Below are 19,991 nucleotides of genomic sequence, written 5' to 3' on the forward strand. Positions count from 1 at the left end.
AAAAGAAAAGAAACGAAACTTGGCCAAGATTGCAAGTTACTAGTGACCAAGTCAAGATTGAAATTCAAATTGTCTCACTTGAGAGAACACAATATTAACTACCACTATAATATCATACAATATATCCCAGCTCAAGCTCATTATCTGACATGTTATAATGTTATATAACAAATCATATCCAAATCTTAAAACCATAAACACTTACTATTTCACAGTTTCTCTGGTCCAGGAATTTGGAAGCAGCTATTGGGAGGATGATCTGTCTGAAGGTCTCTTGGGAGACTGCAGTCAAAATGAAGGAATTCGTTGTACTGACCCAAATGCTTAGACTTGAGGATCTGCATGGTACTAGAAATGAGCAGAAGCCCTCTGGAGCCTCTCGTGTGGGCCTATCCACAATCTGCTTAAGTGGCCCAATGACATGGTGATTGGCTTCTCCCAGAGTGATAAATCAAGAAAGCAAGTTGGAAGTCATAATGGCTTTTATTACCTAGATTCAGAACTCATATTCTGATATATATATATATATATATATATATATATATATATATATATATATATTCCCATTGAGTATATATCTAAGCTTTACCTTAGTATGGAAAGGAGTTTCAGACAGCTTTTGGATACCAAGAAATAAAGATTATTCCACTTTCCTAAATATTAAATGGGAATATATTCTAGATCTGGGCTTTGTAATATTTTCCATTCACAACAACTTTGCACCCAAGAAATGTTTATTTGACTCTTGGCATATGTATAGGTATGTATATCTCTGTATATAAAACAGGTATTTACTAACCATAAGTATTAAAGACATTTTTATAAACAACTATTTGGTATACATATATTTTTACAATTTTTTGAAATGTAAATAAATAAAATAATGAATAAAAAGATGAAATCTCTGTATGCTAATGAGATGGGTTATTCTTATTTTTACATGCAAATTAAATCTTGGGAAAATATTTATATAGGATATAAAACCAACCAGACCTCCCAGAGCTCCCAGGGACTAAACCACCAACCAAAGAATACACATGGAGGGACCCATGGCTCCAACTGGATATGTAGCAGAGGATGGCCTTGTTGAGCATCAATGGGAGGAGAGGCCCTTGATTCTGTGAAGGTTCGATGCCCAGTATAGGAGAATGTTAAGGCAGTGAGAAATGGGTGGGTAGGTGGGGGATCACACTCATAGAAACATGAAGGAGGGGGGATGGGATGGGGGGGTTGTGGAGGGGAAACTGAGGAAGGGGACAACATTTAAAATGTAAATAAATAAAATATCCAATAAAACTATATAAGTAAACAAGTAAATAAATAAATAAATTAGGTTAATGAGGACTTTAAAAAAGAAAAAAAACATCTTCAGCGTTTTTCAGAGTTTTCAACTGGTTTGTAAAACGTATTCATTTTTTGTGTATGTGTGTATGTATGTGCACCATAGGCATACAGGTGCCTGTGGAAGCCTGAAGAGACACCGGATCCTCTTCAACTCAAGTTAACACACATAACATACAAATAAGGCAGTTACAAGTTACCTAATTGAGTGTAGGCAACTGAACCTCGGTCTTCTGCAAGTACAGCAACTGCTTTTAACTGCTGAGCCATCTCTCCATATTTATAAGCTCATCTATGCTGAGACTGACATTTTGTATAAACATACACTACAAAATGCTGGATATATGATCATAGCCATTTCAAAAATTATTATGAATTCTACTGTAATCCTAAGCCAAAATTCATGTGCTGATTTTCAATACAACTCAAGTCAATCATTCGGAAAGACATATATGTGTGTGTTGTATGCATATTTTTACAAAGGTGTGTGCCCATGTGTTGAAGTGTGCATCTATAGGTCTGAGTTTGACACTTGGGATCTTCATGGATTTCTGTCCAGTTTATTCTTTGAGACTGAGTTTCTCACTGAACCTGGGGCCCATCAAGTAGGCTAGTCTAGCTGGAAATTAAGATTTAGTGGGCTCAATCTCCATCCACCATCAAGTGGGATTATAGACATGTGTTACCATGTCCAACTTTTATATGGAAACTGGGGATCTGAAATAAGATCATGATGCCTGCACAGCAGGCACTTTTCAGATTTATCCATCTTCTCAGCCCCTTGAAGAACAAGTTTTAGAATCTTCTGATCCATAGTCAAACACATTATCCATTGCACCACTGGGTCAGTGCTTCAAAGAGTAATTTTTTAAAATCAGACATTACAGTACACAATACAGTCCAAAGATATGCTAACTTGATATATGCTTAAGAATGCCAATAGGAAGACAGTAAAAATGTTTCTTTTACATAGCTAATATGTTATGTTTCTGTAATAGCAATGCAACACAGCAAACACTGTCAGAAACACCTCAGACTTATTACACATTTAATACTGAATTAATTAATTTTTTGTCAATGTTCAGAAATCTTTTACTGTTCCATGGTATTGCAACACATTTAAATACACTAGCAATAGGTAAATTGTGTTCTGGATAATGAGAAATTTGTGTTAATCCCTTACATATCTAAATAGCTCCATAACCCAGAACATTGTTCCTAAATTCTGGATGTTTGCCTTGTTTTCTCATGTCTCCAAATGGAACATTAAATTAATTCAAGACTTTAGTTCCATTAAATCCCAGTAGAAAGCTGGGCGTGGTGGCACACGCCTTTAATCCCAGCACTAGGGAGGCAGAGGCAGGCAGATTTCTGAGTTCGAGGCCAGCCTGGTCTACAAAGTGAGTTCCAGGACAGCCAGGACTACACAGAGAAACCCTATCACAAAAAAAAAAAAAAAATCCCAGTAGAAGCCACAGGTGAATATCCACTAACTTGGCTTCCATTCTATAGTTTCCAGCAGATGTAACAAAGAAGGAGAACTTCTCCCAGCTTGAAATAGTTACATCCTTAACAGGAAAACACATTTATGTTTGATTTCAGGATTAACTCTATGGTTAAATGTAAGTATAAACCCAGCCTCTGGACAAAGGCTTATTATCTTCTTTAGCTCAACATCAGTAATTAAACTGGGACAACAAAATCTCTTCGGTATAACAGTAAATATAATAAAACTGTTAGGTTTAGCCCTCAGACCAGGCTTGTTTTCAAGCCAAGATTTTATTTGCTTCTAATAGTTGTTTAATATGATTTGGGGTATACAAATATAAAAAACTTAATGCCAGAATGAAGCATATAACAAATTCACAGTGACACAAACACATATAACAAGCTTTATTCTAAAGACCAATCCATATTACCAGAAATAAAAATTGGATATGAGCTGCTCACTGTTCCAGACACTACTACCACATGACTAGATTCAAAAACCCATAGAAGCTAGATCAGAGTTGCCTTGGTGGCAGCCAGAAGCCGATCCTCACATAGGCTTTACTTCAACTACAGCCCATGCACTAATCCAACATGCTGTCTTTTCTGTAAATAAAGTTTGATTGAAGCTCAGCCATGCTCACTTAGCTTATAGATTATCTGTAGCTACAATGGCAGAGTTCAGAATTTGAGGCTGTGTTGGCAAGCCTGAAAACAGTTGTGTTCTGGTACTGTACAGAACATGTTTTCCTGATCTATACCTCTGAAGATTTGGCCTTAGGCAACCTATTAGAAAGCCAAGATATCTGTTTCTACTACATGCTATTCCAAATACCTTTATGGAAGAAAGGGAAAGGCATTACTTACACAGAGTAAAGGCAAAATATTTTGTGTGTGATGCTAGGAATGGAACTTAGGGCCTCACACATGCTAGGTAAGCTTCTTGACACTGGGCTATACCCACTGCTCAGCCAAGGGACAAGCTGTAACATACAGCCATTGGTCAGGTTAAAATAGAGAATATCTTTTGTACTTCCTCAGTCAATAACTCCCAAGAAAGATTGCTACTATTTTCACTTCTATCATATGGATGAATTTTCCTGCTCCTGATTTTTATATGCATAGAATGAAATAGTACACTTCTTATTGTGCCTGGCTTCTTTCATTCAACATTATGTCACTGGCAAATATATAGCACTCATACCATGGCATTTTCTTCTGCATTGCTGTCTGAGCAACAATCAGTTGCACAACTAAAGCATGATGTATTAACCTATTCTTCTGTTAGTGACCATTATGGTCTATCCAAGGGCTGCCTGACATACTTATTTGAGAAATACAAGTTTTGACATCAGCCATGTGTTGGCAGTTTACAAATCTATCCTCTGAAACACTTCCTGCACACTCTACAGTCTGTCCATCATGCTGCAAACAGGACAGTAAGGGCCAGAAAGGCTAACTCCATCATGCCATATAATTATACTCAAGCTCTCAATGAGGCTTCTACTTTGTCCCTTTGAAAAGTGGGATGATAAGTTTAGCAGTTGTCACAAAGTTAGGAAAGCACAGGCTGGGGTGCTAATGCTCTCTGCGCCTTACTCTTCCATTTAACTGAACTACCAATTGAAATGTAATTAAGATTGTTGACAGCTTTTTACTGTAATGCCCAATGCAACAGATTTAAATCACTAAAACTTCACACTACACTCTATGTCTGAAGACATGGATACTCACCTTGACAAGGGCAGAATATAAGCTTTAACTCTCTGCAAAAATAACTGAACATCAAAAGATGGCTCCAACCTCAGGGTTCTGCACAAAAGCATGGGTTGGGAAAGAATAACGAGTCTATAGGTTTTCCTGTTTTCTACTCAAGTCTTTACTGCTTGTAGCAGCAGACTTTGTGGCATAAATCAGAAAATGATAATGAGACATGAAGGATATTCTCATAAATCACATTACTAAGTATAGTTACATCGTAGATGTGGAAAACCCAATTAAACAGATGGCCACATGCTGTCAGAATTAGCCCCTAATCAATAAAGATGTTCATTTTAGAAAATCACCTCAATTTTTCACTTCTTCAGTGAAGCACAGAGGAGGCAGTTGGGAGGGGACGGGGGAGTCCAAGGAAACCCAATAGGGAGATGTGTAAGAAGAAATTCCACCTGTCTTAATTTGTAGTCCAGAAAGTCAGAAATGAAAGAGGGGAGAAAAGTCACCCAAAGGATTCGTTGTCATCTTGCCTGGTAATGTAATTTACAATGAGAGCAAGCACTGGTCATTAGGAAAATAGAAACAGCTTGAATCTCTTAATTAAAATACTGCTTCAAATTGTTCATTTTAAAACCTCTCTGCCCCATGAGCTTTCTAGAATCCATTGGGTTACCCTGAAATGGCTACTTCGTCAGAAAAGTTCTGATAGGGTCAGCCCTTCCAAGACAAGAAAAAGGCACAGCCCTGGGAAACCCTGGGGACAGAACTATTGTTAGATACATTTAATTCCCCAAAGGAGCAGTAAGCCTTTAGTGACATTTGAAAGAAATGGAAACACCAGTGAAGAGACAATCTCATCACCCTTTTCTTGCATAAGAGCTGACCTTTTACACTCACTAGACTGGTGACAATTAAGTCTGTAAATACCAAGAGTTGATGAAAGTGAGGAACAAAAGAAACACTGTTGGAATTTAGAACACCCACTTTAAAAAGCATCTGGTGATACCTAGTAGAGAATTTGCATATTCTCCCCACAAGGAGTTCTACCCTGAGGAATATCACCCTGACTGACTACAGAAGACAATGCACAAGACTATTCAGAGAAGCCCCATTCCTAAGAGTGAATATCTGCAAGGATAGGGGATAGAAAGGGTGCTCAACAGGAGAATAATCTGGGTGTATGGTCAGACAAGCGAATACTATACAGCAACATATAGTAAAATTAAGAAAACACGTGCTGCCACATGCTCTGTATATATACCTTAAAAATAATGGGGCTAGAGAAATAGCTCAGTAGTTAATAGCACTGACTGCTCTTCTAGAGGATCCAGGTTAGATCCACAGCATCCAAATAGCAGCTCACAACACAAGTATCTGTAAGCTCACAACAAGTATCTAATACCAGGGAATCTAATGCCCTTTACTGGCTTTTGCAGGTGCCAGTCAAGCCTAGGGGCATAGACACACTTGTAATCAAAACACACATATGCATGAAACAAAGTTTAAAAATAATGATGTTGATTGAAAAACCACAACTCTAAAGATATGATACATTTTTATTATGTTGAAAACAGTATCATTAAGGGTGCCTGTATAAATTGATAACACTTTAGTTTTTAGAAGACAAACATAGCCCAGCACAGTAATATAATTTTTATCCCAGTATTAGAGAGTTCTAGGCCAGGTCGGTCTACATAACAAGCACTAAGCCAGTCAGAGTTATATGGTGAAACTCCCCCCCCCCCAAAAAAAGATAAATCTAAAAAACAGTATGTTGGTTCCCTCTGTGATGATGAGGAGTGTAGGACATGAAGCAGATGGGCAGCTCAGATGACACTGGTAGGGTTTCAGCTCTTCACTGAGTCACGCTTTAATGGCACATGTTGATTTTCAGTCCTCTTATATATTTTCTAACTTAATATGGACCAGCATGGTAGATAAATTCTTTAGAATGTGCCAAATATTGTATAATAATTTAAAAAGTCCTATTAAGCTTTCATGTCACTCCAGAATTCCAAAGACAGACTTGCAGGGAGTTCCCTGACCTAATTGTCCCTCTTCCCAGTGTTGCTATATTAAATAAATCTTTTCCTGCTTATCACTAGTAATATGGCTCTTTTAATAGACTTATTATGTACCAGTGGTTGAACCTGGCTTACATCACCAGCTGTGAATGCCCAAGTTTAGTAATAATATGGCAACCACAAAGGGACAAAAGACACATTTGGGGGTGGCTGGCACTCTCAGCAAGCTGACCCCAAATGGAGAGGAAAGATGAAAGATCCCAGCCATGATTGGCGTCACTTTACTCTGAGGACATTTTCCCATCTTTCTACTTCAGTGGGCATCAGCTGCCTTTTATTTCTACTTGGTCAAGCAGAAAAATGAGTATTTGGACATTGTTTTGGATTCTCAAGAAACTTTGAACCTTGTAGCTGTGAGAAAAGTGGGAAGAGAGAGAGACACAAAGGGAGCCAGAGACAGAGATAGAAAGAAAGGGAGGGAGAGACAGAAGAACAGAAAAAGAGTCAGAGAGAGAGAGAGAAAGAGAGATAGAGAGATAGAGAGAAGCACAATAGCTACAGAAGTAGAAGTACAACTTCTGACAAAGGAACCCACACATTTTTGAGATACTAGGAGACTCTTCATAGGATGTGCAGAATAGACTTCACAATTCCTTCAGAGCTGCTTGCTCTGCCAGATGAACAGCCACTCATCCTTTAGGCTCAACTCACTTATTTCTGAAGTTCTCCTGTTCAGAATGGCCCACTTTGTTCTTCTCTAAGACACTCTCATGGCACCCATGCTTCTGTTCTCACAACGATATCAAGAGACCAGAACCCCACCAAACCGATATAGAGATTATGTCAAAGTGAAAACACAAACTTCCAAAGAAAGAATTGCACCTCAGCTTCCCTTGTCTGCTACAAATGAAAAGCAGAAAAGACCTTCAGCAATGCAACCTTAAGCACCAGAACAATCAGAAAATCTCTGGATAAATGAGTCTCATAAAAACACATGGAGGGACCCATGGCTCCAGCTGTAGCAGAGGATTGACTTATCTGACATCAGTGGGAGGGGAGCCCCTTGGTCCTGTGGAGGCTTGATGACCCAGCATAAGGCATAAGGGAATACTAGGGCACTGAGGCAGTAGTGGGTGGGTGGGTGAGAGACCACCCTCATAGAAGCAGGGGGGAGAGAGGAAGGGATCAGGGGCTTGTGGATAGGAAACTAGGCAGGGGGTAACATTTGAAATGTAAATAAATAAAATAACCAATAAAAAAGAAAAAGAAAAAAGAAAAAAAAAAGGAAGACCTTACTTTTCTGCCTGTCCTTATGGTAGGTATACAAACTTTACCACTAACTCACCTGGGGACATGTGGCTAAGGAATACAAGTTTCTTCAATCAAAATAAACAGTCTGGGTCAGTGAGATGGTTCAGTGGATAAAGGTGATTGCTACCATGACATAACCTGAGTTCAGTCCCTACAAAGTGCAAAGAGGGAACTGACTCTTGCAACTTGTCCTCTCACATTATGTTCCAGGGCATGACCCCCCACACACACACATAAATGAAAATGTTAGTAAAACTAATAGAATGAACAATCCAGTCAGTACTCTATTGTTCAACAGACATTTTACTTATGATGCATTTAGATAAATACTATAAATTTTAATTGTACTTGAGATCTCAAAACAAAATCTCCAAGTCTCCATGTAACATATGCAGCTTGGTTCGCAACTTGGAACTTTGGACCTTAAGAAAGCAACAGCATTTTCAGCATAATGAATATTTACATACTAAGAAGTGACACTCAAAATATTTAACAACTTCTTTGGTTATATTAATTCATGTAGAAATAAAAAATTAGCACCATCTGCTTGGTTTCCTTTTGCTCATTACTCTCAAGACCAATCCTGAGGATTACCATTTCCAACAGTAGCCACGAGAGGACGACTCTAGTAGGAAACACAATCCTTCAACTGCATATACACATGTAATCCCAGAAGGTAGGAGGTGGAGGCAGAAGCATCAAAAGTTCAAGGCCAATCCTCAGCTACATAGGTAGTTTGAGGATAGCCTGGGATTCATGAGACCTTACCACGAGGGGGAAAAATGGCAGTTTTATTGGTCATCGCAAGCAATTCTTAAGCTCAGTGAGATGAAATATGGATAGAATGATTTGAAGACCAGGGTGATATGATATAACCATAAACAGAACAGTCCAGAGGAGATGAGGGTAGAAACAGGAAAGTCAGTGAGAAGGTTCTTCCTGTCACCCAGTTAGAAGACAGGTGGTCACAAGAGCAAAGATGATGTATCTTATAAATTCTATCCTGGGTTCACCAATGTAGAAATGCTATTGAAGCCACAAGATTAGATGTGATCACTAGAGGAGTGAACAAAGATGGAGACCAGGGACAAACAGAACAGGAATCAGGACTGGGCCCTAAGGCTCAGTCATCATGGAAACGTAGAGAACATAAGGAAAACCAAAGTTTAACCTGGAACAGTCAGCTCTCCCCACAAGACATCACACCACCAACCTGAATTTGTTGTCTTCTCTTCTCATGAATGCCTTTTACAACAAATGGATATGACTGTAAACAACCTATAATTTTCAATTTTATTAATGTGGTATCATAGTCCATATATTTTCTCAAGTTGCCAATTTCCTGAACAACCTAATTATTTATGGAAATCTATGTTAATAGGTGTTATAACAGACCATATAACTTGCACTTTTGTATGCTATTCCTTTGGATGAATTTGCCACATTCTTTTATTTCCATGCATTAGGGACACATAAGCTAGTTGCCTTCCCGCTATCATCAATAATCTGCCACTTGAATTCTCACATGGGCTTCTTTTTGCCTTGCTTTTGTTCTATGGGGAAGGTTTCTCAAATTCTAGTGTTCAGTAGAAACAATTGGAAATTGAAAATTTTATTAAAACCAGTTTCTGAGCCCCACATGAAAGTTTGTGTATCAGCTAGAGCCTGAGAAGTTGCACTTCTAACAAGTTCCCCCAGGGTGTTTTTTGTTGATGATGCAGACACTATGAATCAAAGTCCTGGGATAGATTGAGCATGCAGCTGATGGTCACAGATATGCAGGCATTTCTTTGGCTTTTCTACACATTGAAAACTTACCTTGCAATGGGAGTGGCCTAATTTATGTTTCTACCGGAGGCAGGATCCTTAATACCAATGGTGTATGCTGTCAGATTTTTTTTTTAATTCTTGACATACTAAATCTTGACCATTTTAAAAATGAATCATAGCATTTGTTCTAGCTCTAGTCCTGTGATAAACACCTTTATCAAAAGCAACTTTGGGTAGGGGAACGTTTGATTTACATTTCCAAACCATAGTCCATCATTGAGGAAAGGCAAGGCAGGAACTTGAAGGTAGGTCTGCTTGGTATTACACACAGGATTACCTCTGACAGAGGAGCTCACTTCACAGCTAATGAAGCACAGCAGGAACCTTGGAAGATGCTGCTTGCTAGCTGACTTGAAGGCTCAAAGATTACTTTCTTGTGGTGTTCAACACCACCTGCCTAGAAATGGTGTTGCCCACAGTGGAATGGGCTGGATCTCTCTCTCTCTCTCTCTCTCTCTCTCTCTCTCTCTCTCTCTCTCTCTCTCTCTCTCTCTGGCTTGCTCTCTCACTCTGACTCTCTTTCATATACATATGTAATTGCTCAATGGGAGCTATCCTCGAAGATGACTCAAAGCTGTAAGCTGACATTTAAAGCTAACCAAGGCAGCATATATAATTATGAATATCCAATATAAAGAAATAAACATCCTAAAGACATTACATCCTAGGGTTAATCAAAACATATTCAAGCTTTTTCATAAAAATTGTCCCACGAGTTAACTGCCATTTTCCCCATCAATGCTAGGATGGTGTAGAGAAGATAATCAAGACAGTTATGACAGGAAAAAACCTGTGTTCCTTTTAATGGAAAACTTCATAGCAGTTATGTTTTCTCTAGTTTTAATAGCCAATAGTGACATAAAATTCTTCTTATGGAGTAATAAGTAGAAAGGAAGTGAAAGTCACTTACATTGAAAACACTCAAGAAATTAAAGAAAACACTAGGGGATGAAAAGATGTTGAATGATTGGAAGAATTAATATTAAGAAGATGGTCAATCTACCAAAAGCCAACTGCAGGATCAATGCAATCCCCCTCCACAGACTGGTACTCACGTATCTGGTTGGTAGATGCACTGTAAAAGGCATTGACTGTTGTTGGGTTTGTAAACCACCTGCAGAAAGACAGACAAATGCCAGAAGGTAGCCATCATTACCCAGATAGAAAAACAGTAACCATAAATAACATGGATATTGTCACAAGGGAAAATTATTGCCTTATTCAGGACTCCTACTCTCTTGATGAACAATCTTATCAGAATGTGAGCGCAGTTTGGCAAGACTATATTATCAAAGCTGGAGAGATGGCTCAGTGGTTAAACATACTGGCTGCTCTTCCAGAGGACAAACGTTCAATTCCCAGAACACACATGGTAGTTAGTTAGCAACCATCTATGACTCCGGTTCCAGGGAATCTATGGTGCACAGACATACATCCAGGCAAAACACATATGCACATAAAATGAAAATAAATATAACCTAACAAAAGAATGTTAGAATGTCTGACTTCATTAACAACAATAAACAAATGAGAAATCAATATGAGTGCATCTGGAAAACTTTGACAAGAAGTTCTACATTCTGGGGTGTTCCCTCAGAAGATGGAAACACTGCAACAAGCAGATGTTTGCTAGGTTCTGTCCACATGATCCAGCTACCTCTCTAGCCTACATCACTCCTGACTGTCCATGAAACTGTTTTAGATTGGTAATAATCCAGAGACCCATTTAAAGAAAAATGAATAACACCATGCTACTAGAGTGTCAAACTTCTCCAGTGAAAAGTTTATTGATTTAAGTCGCAATGCCTGAACTATCTCTATAACCAGCTGAGTTTTGTTGGATCAGGGACTACTAATCTTTCTGGGGTTTGGTTTTAGTTATAAAGTGAAGATACTGAACTGGCAGAATGACTCAGCAGGTAAAAAGTGTTTGCCATGCAATTCTGGTGATTTGAATTGAATCCCCTAGAACCTACAGTAGGAGAAAATCCACTTCTGAAAGTTGTCATCTGACCTCTGCCTGGGCATCATAGAACGTGCACACATATACTTACCATCACACAAACAAATACATAATAATAATAGTAATAACAATAATGAATTCAAGTTAAGGTATTGCATTAGATGTTAGGATTCCTTATAGCTCTGAACAGTCTACACCCTTATATTGAATACATGGGCTTAAGAAAATAGTGTAAAAACTTCAGACTTTATGGATGAAGAAGCAAAACTGATATGAATGACCAAACTTTCCACAAGTACTGATTGATAAAATTCAAATATAATAATCAATAAGTATAATTTTATTCATGAAAAAGACAATTCTTTTGAGGTGGGATATTGTTTTGATTAACTGTGATTCAACTTATGAATTACCATCATCAGACCAATTTCAAATGTTTAATCTCTAAAAATCACTCTTGGTTCATGGACTATGTGATAGTTACCACCAGATGGTATCTACCCCAGACACCACCTTTTATGATGAAACTCAGACAATGTCTTTTAAGCTAAATTGCTAAAAATAAACATATATACTACTGAGTGTTTATCTTAGTGGTACAACACATGCTTAATATTTATGAGGCTCTAGGTTCAAACCCCAAGATGAAAAAAGGAACGTGTATAAATCCCTTTTCAAAACAATTATTTTATTATTTGATGTCTAATAGAAAATTTCCAAGTAATGCATTATTTTATATCAAACTAACATAAGACTGGTAGGAACCCAAATCTTGGTTGTTACTTGTCTATTTATAGCTTCTCCTTACTTGTGGAAAAGCCTATGACTACACCATCCTATCATTGTGACTTTTGGCTAGCAGTCACTAAGCATTTTGCCATGTTCTAAGCACTTTATCATTAGCGAATCTAGAGATGAAGACAAAGTCTGGCATTTCGAATTTCAAAGTAGTTCTATTATGCTTTGCATTATTCTAGAGACAGTTGCAGGAATCAAGAAAGTGGTTTGCCTTTTGTCAAATCAAGATAAGTGGTTCAATTAAACACTGGTGTTTATTAAAAAGTTCCTGGTTGGCCTACTTTGTTAAGAAAACAAGTAAAGGAGAGAATACCTTTTGTTGACCCCAACTTTCTATCTGTAGTGAGTAGAATAATGTCACAGTCTAATACCTGAGATCCTACCATTATACAGCAAAAAGAACTTTCGGATGTAATTAAGGTTAAAAATCTGAAAAGACAGAGCTTATCCTAGATTATCCAGGTAGGCCGATCTAAACACATGCACCCTTAAGAGCAGGCAACCTTTTTCAGCTAGAATCAAATAGATGCAACAGAGGACTAGAGGTCCGAAAAGATACTTGCAGATGGGAAGTCAGGCAGATTGAAAGGATGAGAAGGAATCCACACAGTACTACTGGCTCTTAGATGAAGAGGCCAATATTTAAAGAAGTCAGAATCTCAGGCATGTAACCACAAGAAATGAGTTAGACCATAATATATAGGTGTGATAATGCATGTTCCTATAGACTGTCTCTTCTCATCAGTTCTCAGTGGGTCCTATCAGTTCTTGATGTTTTTGTTGCTTTTGTTTATTTAGGAATGATGCCAATCCATCTGTAAAATATTTTGTGCATCTCCTTTATTGTATCTAAGTTTGTTATATATTTAGTTTTAATATTCTCTGGTGCAAACTTTCAATATCTGTTCACAAAATAGCTTATTCTTCTTTCATTAAGATAGGAAATCTGAATTCCTTTCCTCTTTATTATGGACTCATCCTGCTGACTTGCTGCTAAAGAAAAAGATGAAATGGAGCTGGGAAGGAGCTGGTAGAGTACTTGCTTAGCATGCAGAAAACACTGGGTACCATCCCTAACCCTGCATAGGCTGGCTATGATAGCATAGACTTATAATTTTAGCACTTAGAAGGTAGAGCCTAGGGGATAATCCTCAACTACATATCAAGTTTGATGTCAGGCTAAAATGCATGAGACCATGTCTCAAAAAAATAAAATAAAAATAAAATAAAATAAAATAAAAAGAGAAATATATTTTTTTAAACAGACACTTTGGAATTTCCTAGGGTAATACACTGATGCACAAAAGAACAGCCTTTCTCCTTTCTTTCCTCTCCTCTCTCTAGAAACCTGTAATTTAACTTTTTTTCTTCAACCAGCATTCTTATATAGCTATCTCTTGTGAGGCTACACCAGTGCCTGGCAAATACAGAAGTAGATGCTCACAGTCATCTATTGGATGGAACACTGGGCCCCCAATGGAGGAGCTAGAGAAAGTACCCAAGGAGCTGAAGGGGTCTGCAACCCTATAGGTGGAACGACAATATGAACTAACCAGTACCCCCCAGAGCTCATATCTCTAGCTGCATATATAGCAGAAGATGGCCTAGTCGGCCATCATTGTGGGGATAGGCCTCTTGGTATTGCAAACTTTATATGCCCCAGTACAGGGGAATGCCAGGGCCAAGAAGTGGGAGTGGGTGTGTAGGGGAACAGGGCCGGGGGAGGGTATGGGGGACTTTTGGGATAGCATTTGAAATGTAAATGAAGAAAATATCTAATAAAAAATTGAAAAAAAAAACAGAAAAAAAAAAAACCAGGGGGCAGTCTCTATCTTACTGCAATTAAATGAAAGGCCATGAGCTAAGTCTACTGATCATGCCTAGAATCAGAATATGTACAAATTAAATGATTACTGTTGTTTTGAGCCCCTAATTTGGGGATGGTTTGATATACAACAGCAAGTAAGTGTAATATGGAAAAGTTGACTCTGTACAGATTAAGACCCACTTAATAGTTTGAATTTTCCCAGAAAACAGTTTTATTTGCCAATATGATGGATCTTAAAAAATTAAGTTAGAATTCTTTAAAGTCAAGGCTATAAACACTAATGCTTTTAATTGTTCGCACTTGTCAAAGTGGCCCATTTCTTAATTGGTGGGACCCTGAAGGCATTCTAGCTTGTAGCACTTTACCTCCTAGAATGATTTATGAGCTAAGACAATTGTCCAAGTAGCAGGTTCTGAGCATGAGATCATTAACTCTATTGTTAAATATACATCTATGTTAATAAAAACACCATTCAAGTACCTTAGATTCTTCTTACTGTGTCTCCTGAAGTCTATATTTATGGAAGAAAATAATAGATAATGGGGCTAAGTCTTATATAAACTTTAAATCTCAAAACGTATGGGACAGAGATACAGTTAAAAGGGATGTAATACCAAAATGTAATGATCTGAAATGTGCTGATACTCTGATTTCCTTTCACTAGCTCAAATAGATATAATCAGGCTAAAACTTCACATTTTATTTATCAACTCTTAATAGTAGTCCAGGGAATATGAAATGGAAAAAAAACTGAATATATGATACTTTCTTACCAATATCCTGCAGATATTAGCCACATCCAGTGATATAAATAATGTTTTTGCAAACAAAAACTCTGAGAAAGACTATAATTTATAAACATGTTTAATGTGGTTTTTGCAAATGTTTTATGAGTTAGAGAATAGAACCCAGTCATGTTTGTCACAGTACAATGAGAGTGAGTTAATAAGGATGCTGGCTTAGAATCATTTCTGTCAAATAAGAGGATCCTGGGGGAAAGAAATTACTTTTGACTCAAGCCAAGCAGCAAAGTAAATCCTCTATTTTTTTAAGCAAACTGATGAAGTGACAATTCTAAGAACCAATCCCTAAACATGTACCTTCAGGGATGACCACCCAATTAATTTCATTCTTGCTGACATTTCCCATTGCCTTAGAAACTTCTTAATGCATATTAGTGCAGCTAAAATGGATTCCATGAGAAAAAAAGATGATAAAGGGTATTTATCTCCCAGCCCCACAAAGGAGCAAAATGTTATTCCAAGGCTTTTTTGGAATAATCATGATGTGCTGTTCAAAGTAAACTAGTACAGAGGAGCTACTCCAGCATCCTCCTCAGTTGATTAACTCATGAATTTTCAGACCTAAAAGATGTCAATTAAAGCCCATGGGTTTCATGAAGCTAAAATTCCCTACAATGCTTGAAATGGACCAGATAGATATTTCCTTTAAAAGAAAATTTGAGACATGTCACTTGCCAAGAAATAGGACCTTAAACATTTTTAATATTCTTTTTTCTGAAATAGACACATTGATGAAGTAAGAATCACAAGTATTACATTTATTTTTTAATGTTAAAAGATGTTTCCCAAACGTTGATCAATGAATGTAGTACCTTTATGAAGTAAATACAGACAACACTGTGTATCTACAGCTTGTAGGGAAATGTATCTGTACTTGACATACACAGATTCTTATTATTCCCTAAATGATAAAGTGTACCAACAGTCTCAAGCATTTTCATATTTGGTCTTTCTGGAGGGAGGAATAGTACTTGGGGACCAGCTTTGGGATTCCATAAGACTCACACCATTTCAAGTTAGCTCTCCCTGCTTCCTGTTTAGCGTTTTAGATGTGACCTCTTGCCTCTTGTCTGCTGTGTGGTGGCATATGCAAGGGAGAGATTCCCTCCCGGACCCCTCAAAGCCTTATACAGGCTAGAGAACTGACCCAAGGTCATGAGAATAGGAGAGCCAGTCCTACCCCCTCACTGGCTACAGAACTTTGAACAGTAGCCCATGCACCTCACCTAGGTAGCATATTAGACTCGGCTATGATGGTATAAGTCCAGATAAGCTGGCCCAAGAGCATGAGAGCTGAATAGCTGACCCTGCCCTCTGTGGGCTGCAGCACTGGGCAAGCTAGCCAAGGAAAGTCTCAAGAGCTCATGCTGGTATTGCGAGCCCAGGTGAGCTGACTGACCAACTCAGTTACCTTCTAAATCCAGACCCAAGGCTTTGAGTTGGCCCACCCTAACATCTACCCCATCTATGATTTGCTGAAGCTTGTAAAATGGCCAGTGCTGCAAATCCTAAGCTGTAGAATCACCATGACATAGGCCAACAGGATAGCTGAGTGGAGTTCCTGTGAGGATCCAGTATAGAAAGTGTAAGCAGAAGTCAGAGGCCTCAAACCAAGCCAATGACTCATTGCAATGAACATTTGCAAGTAAAGATGTGTAGACAAAAGGGTATATTGTGTGATGCTCTATAGTTTCTATGACAATATTATTTTCTTGTTATTATTATGTCTTATTTTATTTGGGTGGGGGGAGTCTGCAAGAGTGAAGAGCAGCTACAAAGAAGCAGGGAGATGAGTGAGATTGGGGTGTATGATGTGAAATTCACAAGTAATCAATGGAGTTTTGTTTTTTTTTTTTTTTTTTTTTTTTAAAAAGGAGCTCTCATTTTTTTCTTTAGCCAACATACCTGCTCCTTGCTTTCAGGTTACCCTGTCAGAGTGGACTCTTATCCCTATGTAACCATAAGCCCAAAATAAATCCTTCCTTCTATAAGTAGCGTTAGTCATAGTGTTTTAGCATGGCAATAGAAAAGCAACTAGACAACTAGGTATTTTAAATAAAAATAATTTAACTTATATAGGTAGATGTACACAGATTAAATACAAAGACTGTACCATTTTGTATAAGGCACTTAAGCATCCTCACATTTTGGTATCTCCCAGATGTCCCAGTACCAATGCCTCATGAATGGAGAGGAATACCTGATATTTGTGTTCCACTGACAAATTGGATGGGGGAAATTTTCCCAAGGCATTAATAAAATGTTAAGAATAGCTAAGACCATCAGAATATGACAGCCTATCAATATTTGAGGATAATGTTAAAAATGGCCCATTTAGATATTTTCCCACTAGCAACCTAGACACTCTACATGACCAAATAAATAACATTTTCAAATTGAAGAATTAAGTTGGCAGCATCAATAACATACAGGTGGGCTCAGTTGGTAAAGTACTTGCTTGGTGAGTATGAGTATTTAAGTTTGAATCTCCAGTGCCCATGTGAAAACCCAGGCATGGTGACACATAGCTATAATACCAGTGGTGGGAGAGATAGGAGGATATCAGGGTTTGCTCTTCAGCTCTTCTAGCTGCAACAATGAGCCCCAGGTACAGTAAAATATTCTGTTTCAAAAACTAAGGGAGGAAGGTATGGAGGAAGACTTTATACACCTGCACATATATGTGAAAGCATCTAACACACACACAAAGGATAAGAATTTTTAAAGTTTGAACTATAGGTCCCTTCTGCACAGCATTCAACCTCTCCAACTATTTCTTCCATAGGGTGTAGCCCTCTGAGTCTTACTGTATCTTTCCATCCATGGCTTCTCCCCAGTCTGCCAGATCTAGTCCAGGTCCCATATCCAGTGTCTCACCATTGTCTAGCCACAAGTACCTGTGCAGTAACCAATCTCTAGACTTCCTAAAGGACCTGTCCTATCACATACAGATCCCTTCTGTACCACACCCAAATATACCACATCATTCTACAGGGTCTAATCTGGTAGGTCACTCTGACCTTCCTCATCCATGCATGCTCCCCAACCTACCAGATCTATCCTGAGTCCCATTATCCAGTTCCCCAACCTACCCTGGCTTCAAGTGCCTGTACCACAAATGATGTCTAAGCTCCTGCCAAGACCTTTCTGACCTGTCCCCATAACCCATAGTACATACCATAGTATGTACTATATTCCATACCACAGTAAACATTTTAATCTAGAAAGACATATCTACCCCAACAATTAAAGCTTGAACCAGGACATATATCTTGCACACCAGACTAATACCCTCTGTCTACCCGACATGATTCCATCCAAGCCATTACCAACATCTAGATGAAAATCACACATACATCCTCTCTTCTACCTCAACCTGATCAATCTATAACAGACCCAGAACTAACAAACAGATTCACATGCATATATCTCATTACAAAAATGTCAACAATATGAAAGCTCAAGCCAATATTTTCTCCCTAAAAGATAGCAGTCCTATAGAAATGCTTTCCATTTAGAAATACCCAGATGAACCCTGGGGCACAGAGTTAAAAGAACAATCATAAACTTCATCAAATAATCTAAGGAATTGAAAGAAGGCATAAAAAATAGCTTCAAAGTAATTAGGGAGAAAAAAATAAAGAGAACAAACACCTGAGTGATGCCCAAGCAAGCACAAACTGATGAAAATGATAAAGACAATCTAGAACTTGGAACAATAGAACACTAAAGATGATTCAAAATGAAATAATGATGGAACTGAAAAACTCATAATAATGCATCTAGAAACTTGATGGAATACCTTACTAATAGAATGAATGAAGTATGGAGTATCAGGACTTGAAGATAGAGTAGGATATCTGGAGCAAATAAGCAAGGAATATGAAAAATATTCCTTAAACACAAGAAGGGAACATGCATATAGACATAAATGAGAGAGAAGAATCCCAAGTTACTGGCATAGAACAGACTTGAACAAAAACATAGAAGAAAATTTCCTTAGTCTGAGGAAAGACAAACCCATACAGCTATAAGAAACACATAGAACACAAATAGAGAAGACCTGAAAAGAAAATATCCATAGTGTAGCAAAGTTAAAACACTAAATATACAAAACAAAGCAGTGAGAGAAAAAATAACATATGAAGGAAGCCCCATCAAAATAGCAGTTGATTTTTCAGTGGAAAGTCAGAAGAGCCTGCAGAAATGCATCCCAAGTTCTAAAAGACGATGACAGCAGCCTAGACTAATATGCCCAGCAAAACTATCCATCATAATTGAAGGAGTGAGAAAAATATTCAAGAATATAACAGCCTTAAAATTATATCCAATAAACCAAACTGAAAAAAAAGTACAGAAAACATTATTTTAGACTGAAAAGAGGACTATGCATAGCAAAGATACTGTGGAAAGAAATAAAAGACAACAACTGTTAAAATACAAAGTTCCACTGAGAACACAAAGAACACCAACAATGTGACTGCAATTAACACAAATACTTTAATAAATAACTTTAAATAACAATGGCTTTAGTATTAAAGTTAAAAGACAGAGACTGACTGAGTAAAGAAACAAAATCTAGGGGCTGGTGAGGTGGCTTAACAGTTAAGAGCACTGACTGCTCTTCCAAAGGTCCTGAGTTCAAATCCCAGCCACCACATGGTGGCTCACAACCATCTGTAATGAGATCTGACTTCCTCTTCTGGAGTGTCTGAAGACAGCTACAGTGTACTTACATATAATAATAAATAAATTTTTAGAAAAAAAAAAGAAAGAAACAAAATCTACCTGCTGTCTACAAGAAACACACCTTAGCTTTAAAAACAGGCACTGCTTTCGGGTAAAAGGGTGGATAAAAATACAGCAATCAACTGGAACCAGAAAGCAAA

The 19,991-nt window shown here is 37.8% G+C and overlaps 1 protein-coding gene across 1 annotated transcript in view; it reads right to left on the minus strand.

Moving 5' to 3' along the window:
• Phex (phosphate regulating endopeptidase homolog X-linked) overlaps window positions 1–19,991 on the minus strand; it is a 238,258-nt gene that overhangs the window by 41,666 nt on the left and 176,601 nt on the right. Inside the window, exon 15 of the mRNA XM_021152917.1 lies at window positions 10,766–10,824. Within this exon, the coding sequence (XP_021008576.1) occupies window positions 10,766–10,824 (59 nt within the window). The remainder of the gene's footprint in view (window positions 1–10,765; window positions 10,825–19,991) is intronic.

Source organism: Mus caroli, chromosome X, assembly GCF_900094665.2.
Source record: "Mus caroli chromosome X, CAROLI_EIJ_v1.1, whole genome shotgun sequence".
NCBI lineage: Eukaryota > Metazoa > Chordata > Mammalia > Rodentia > Muridae > Mus > Mus caroli.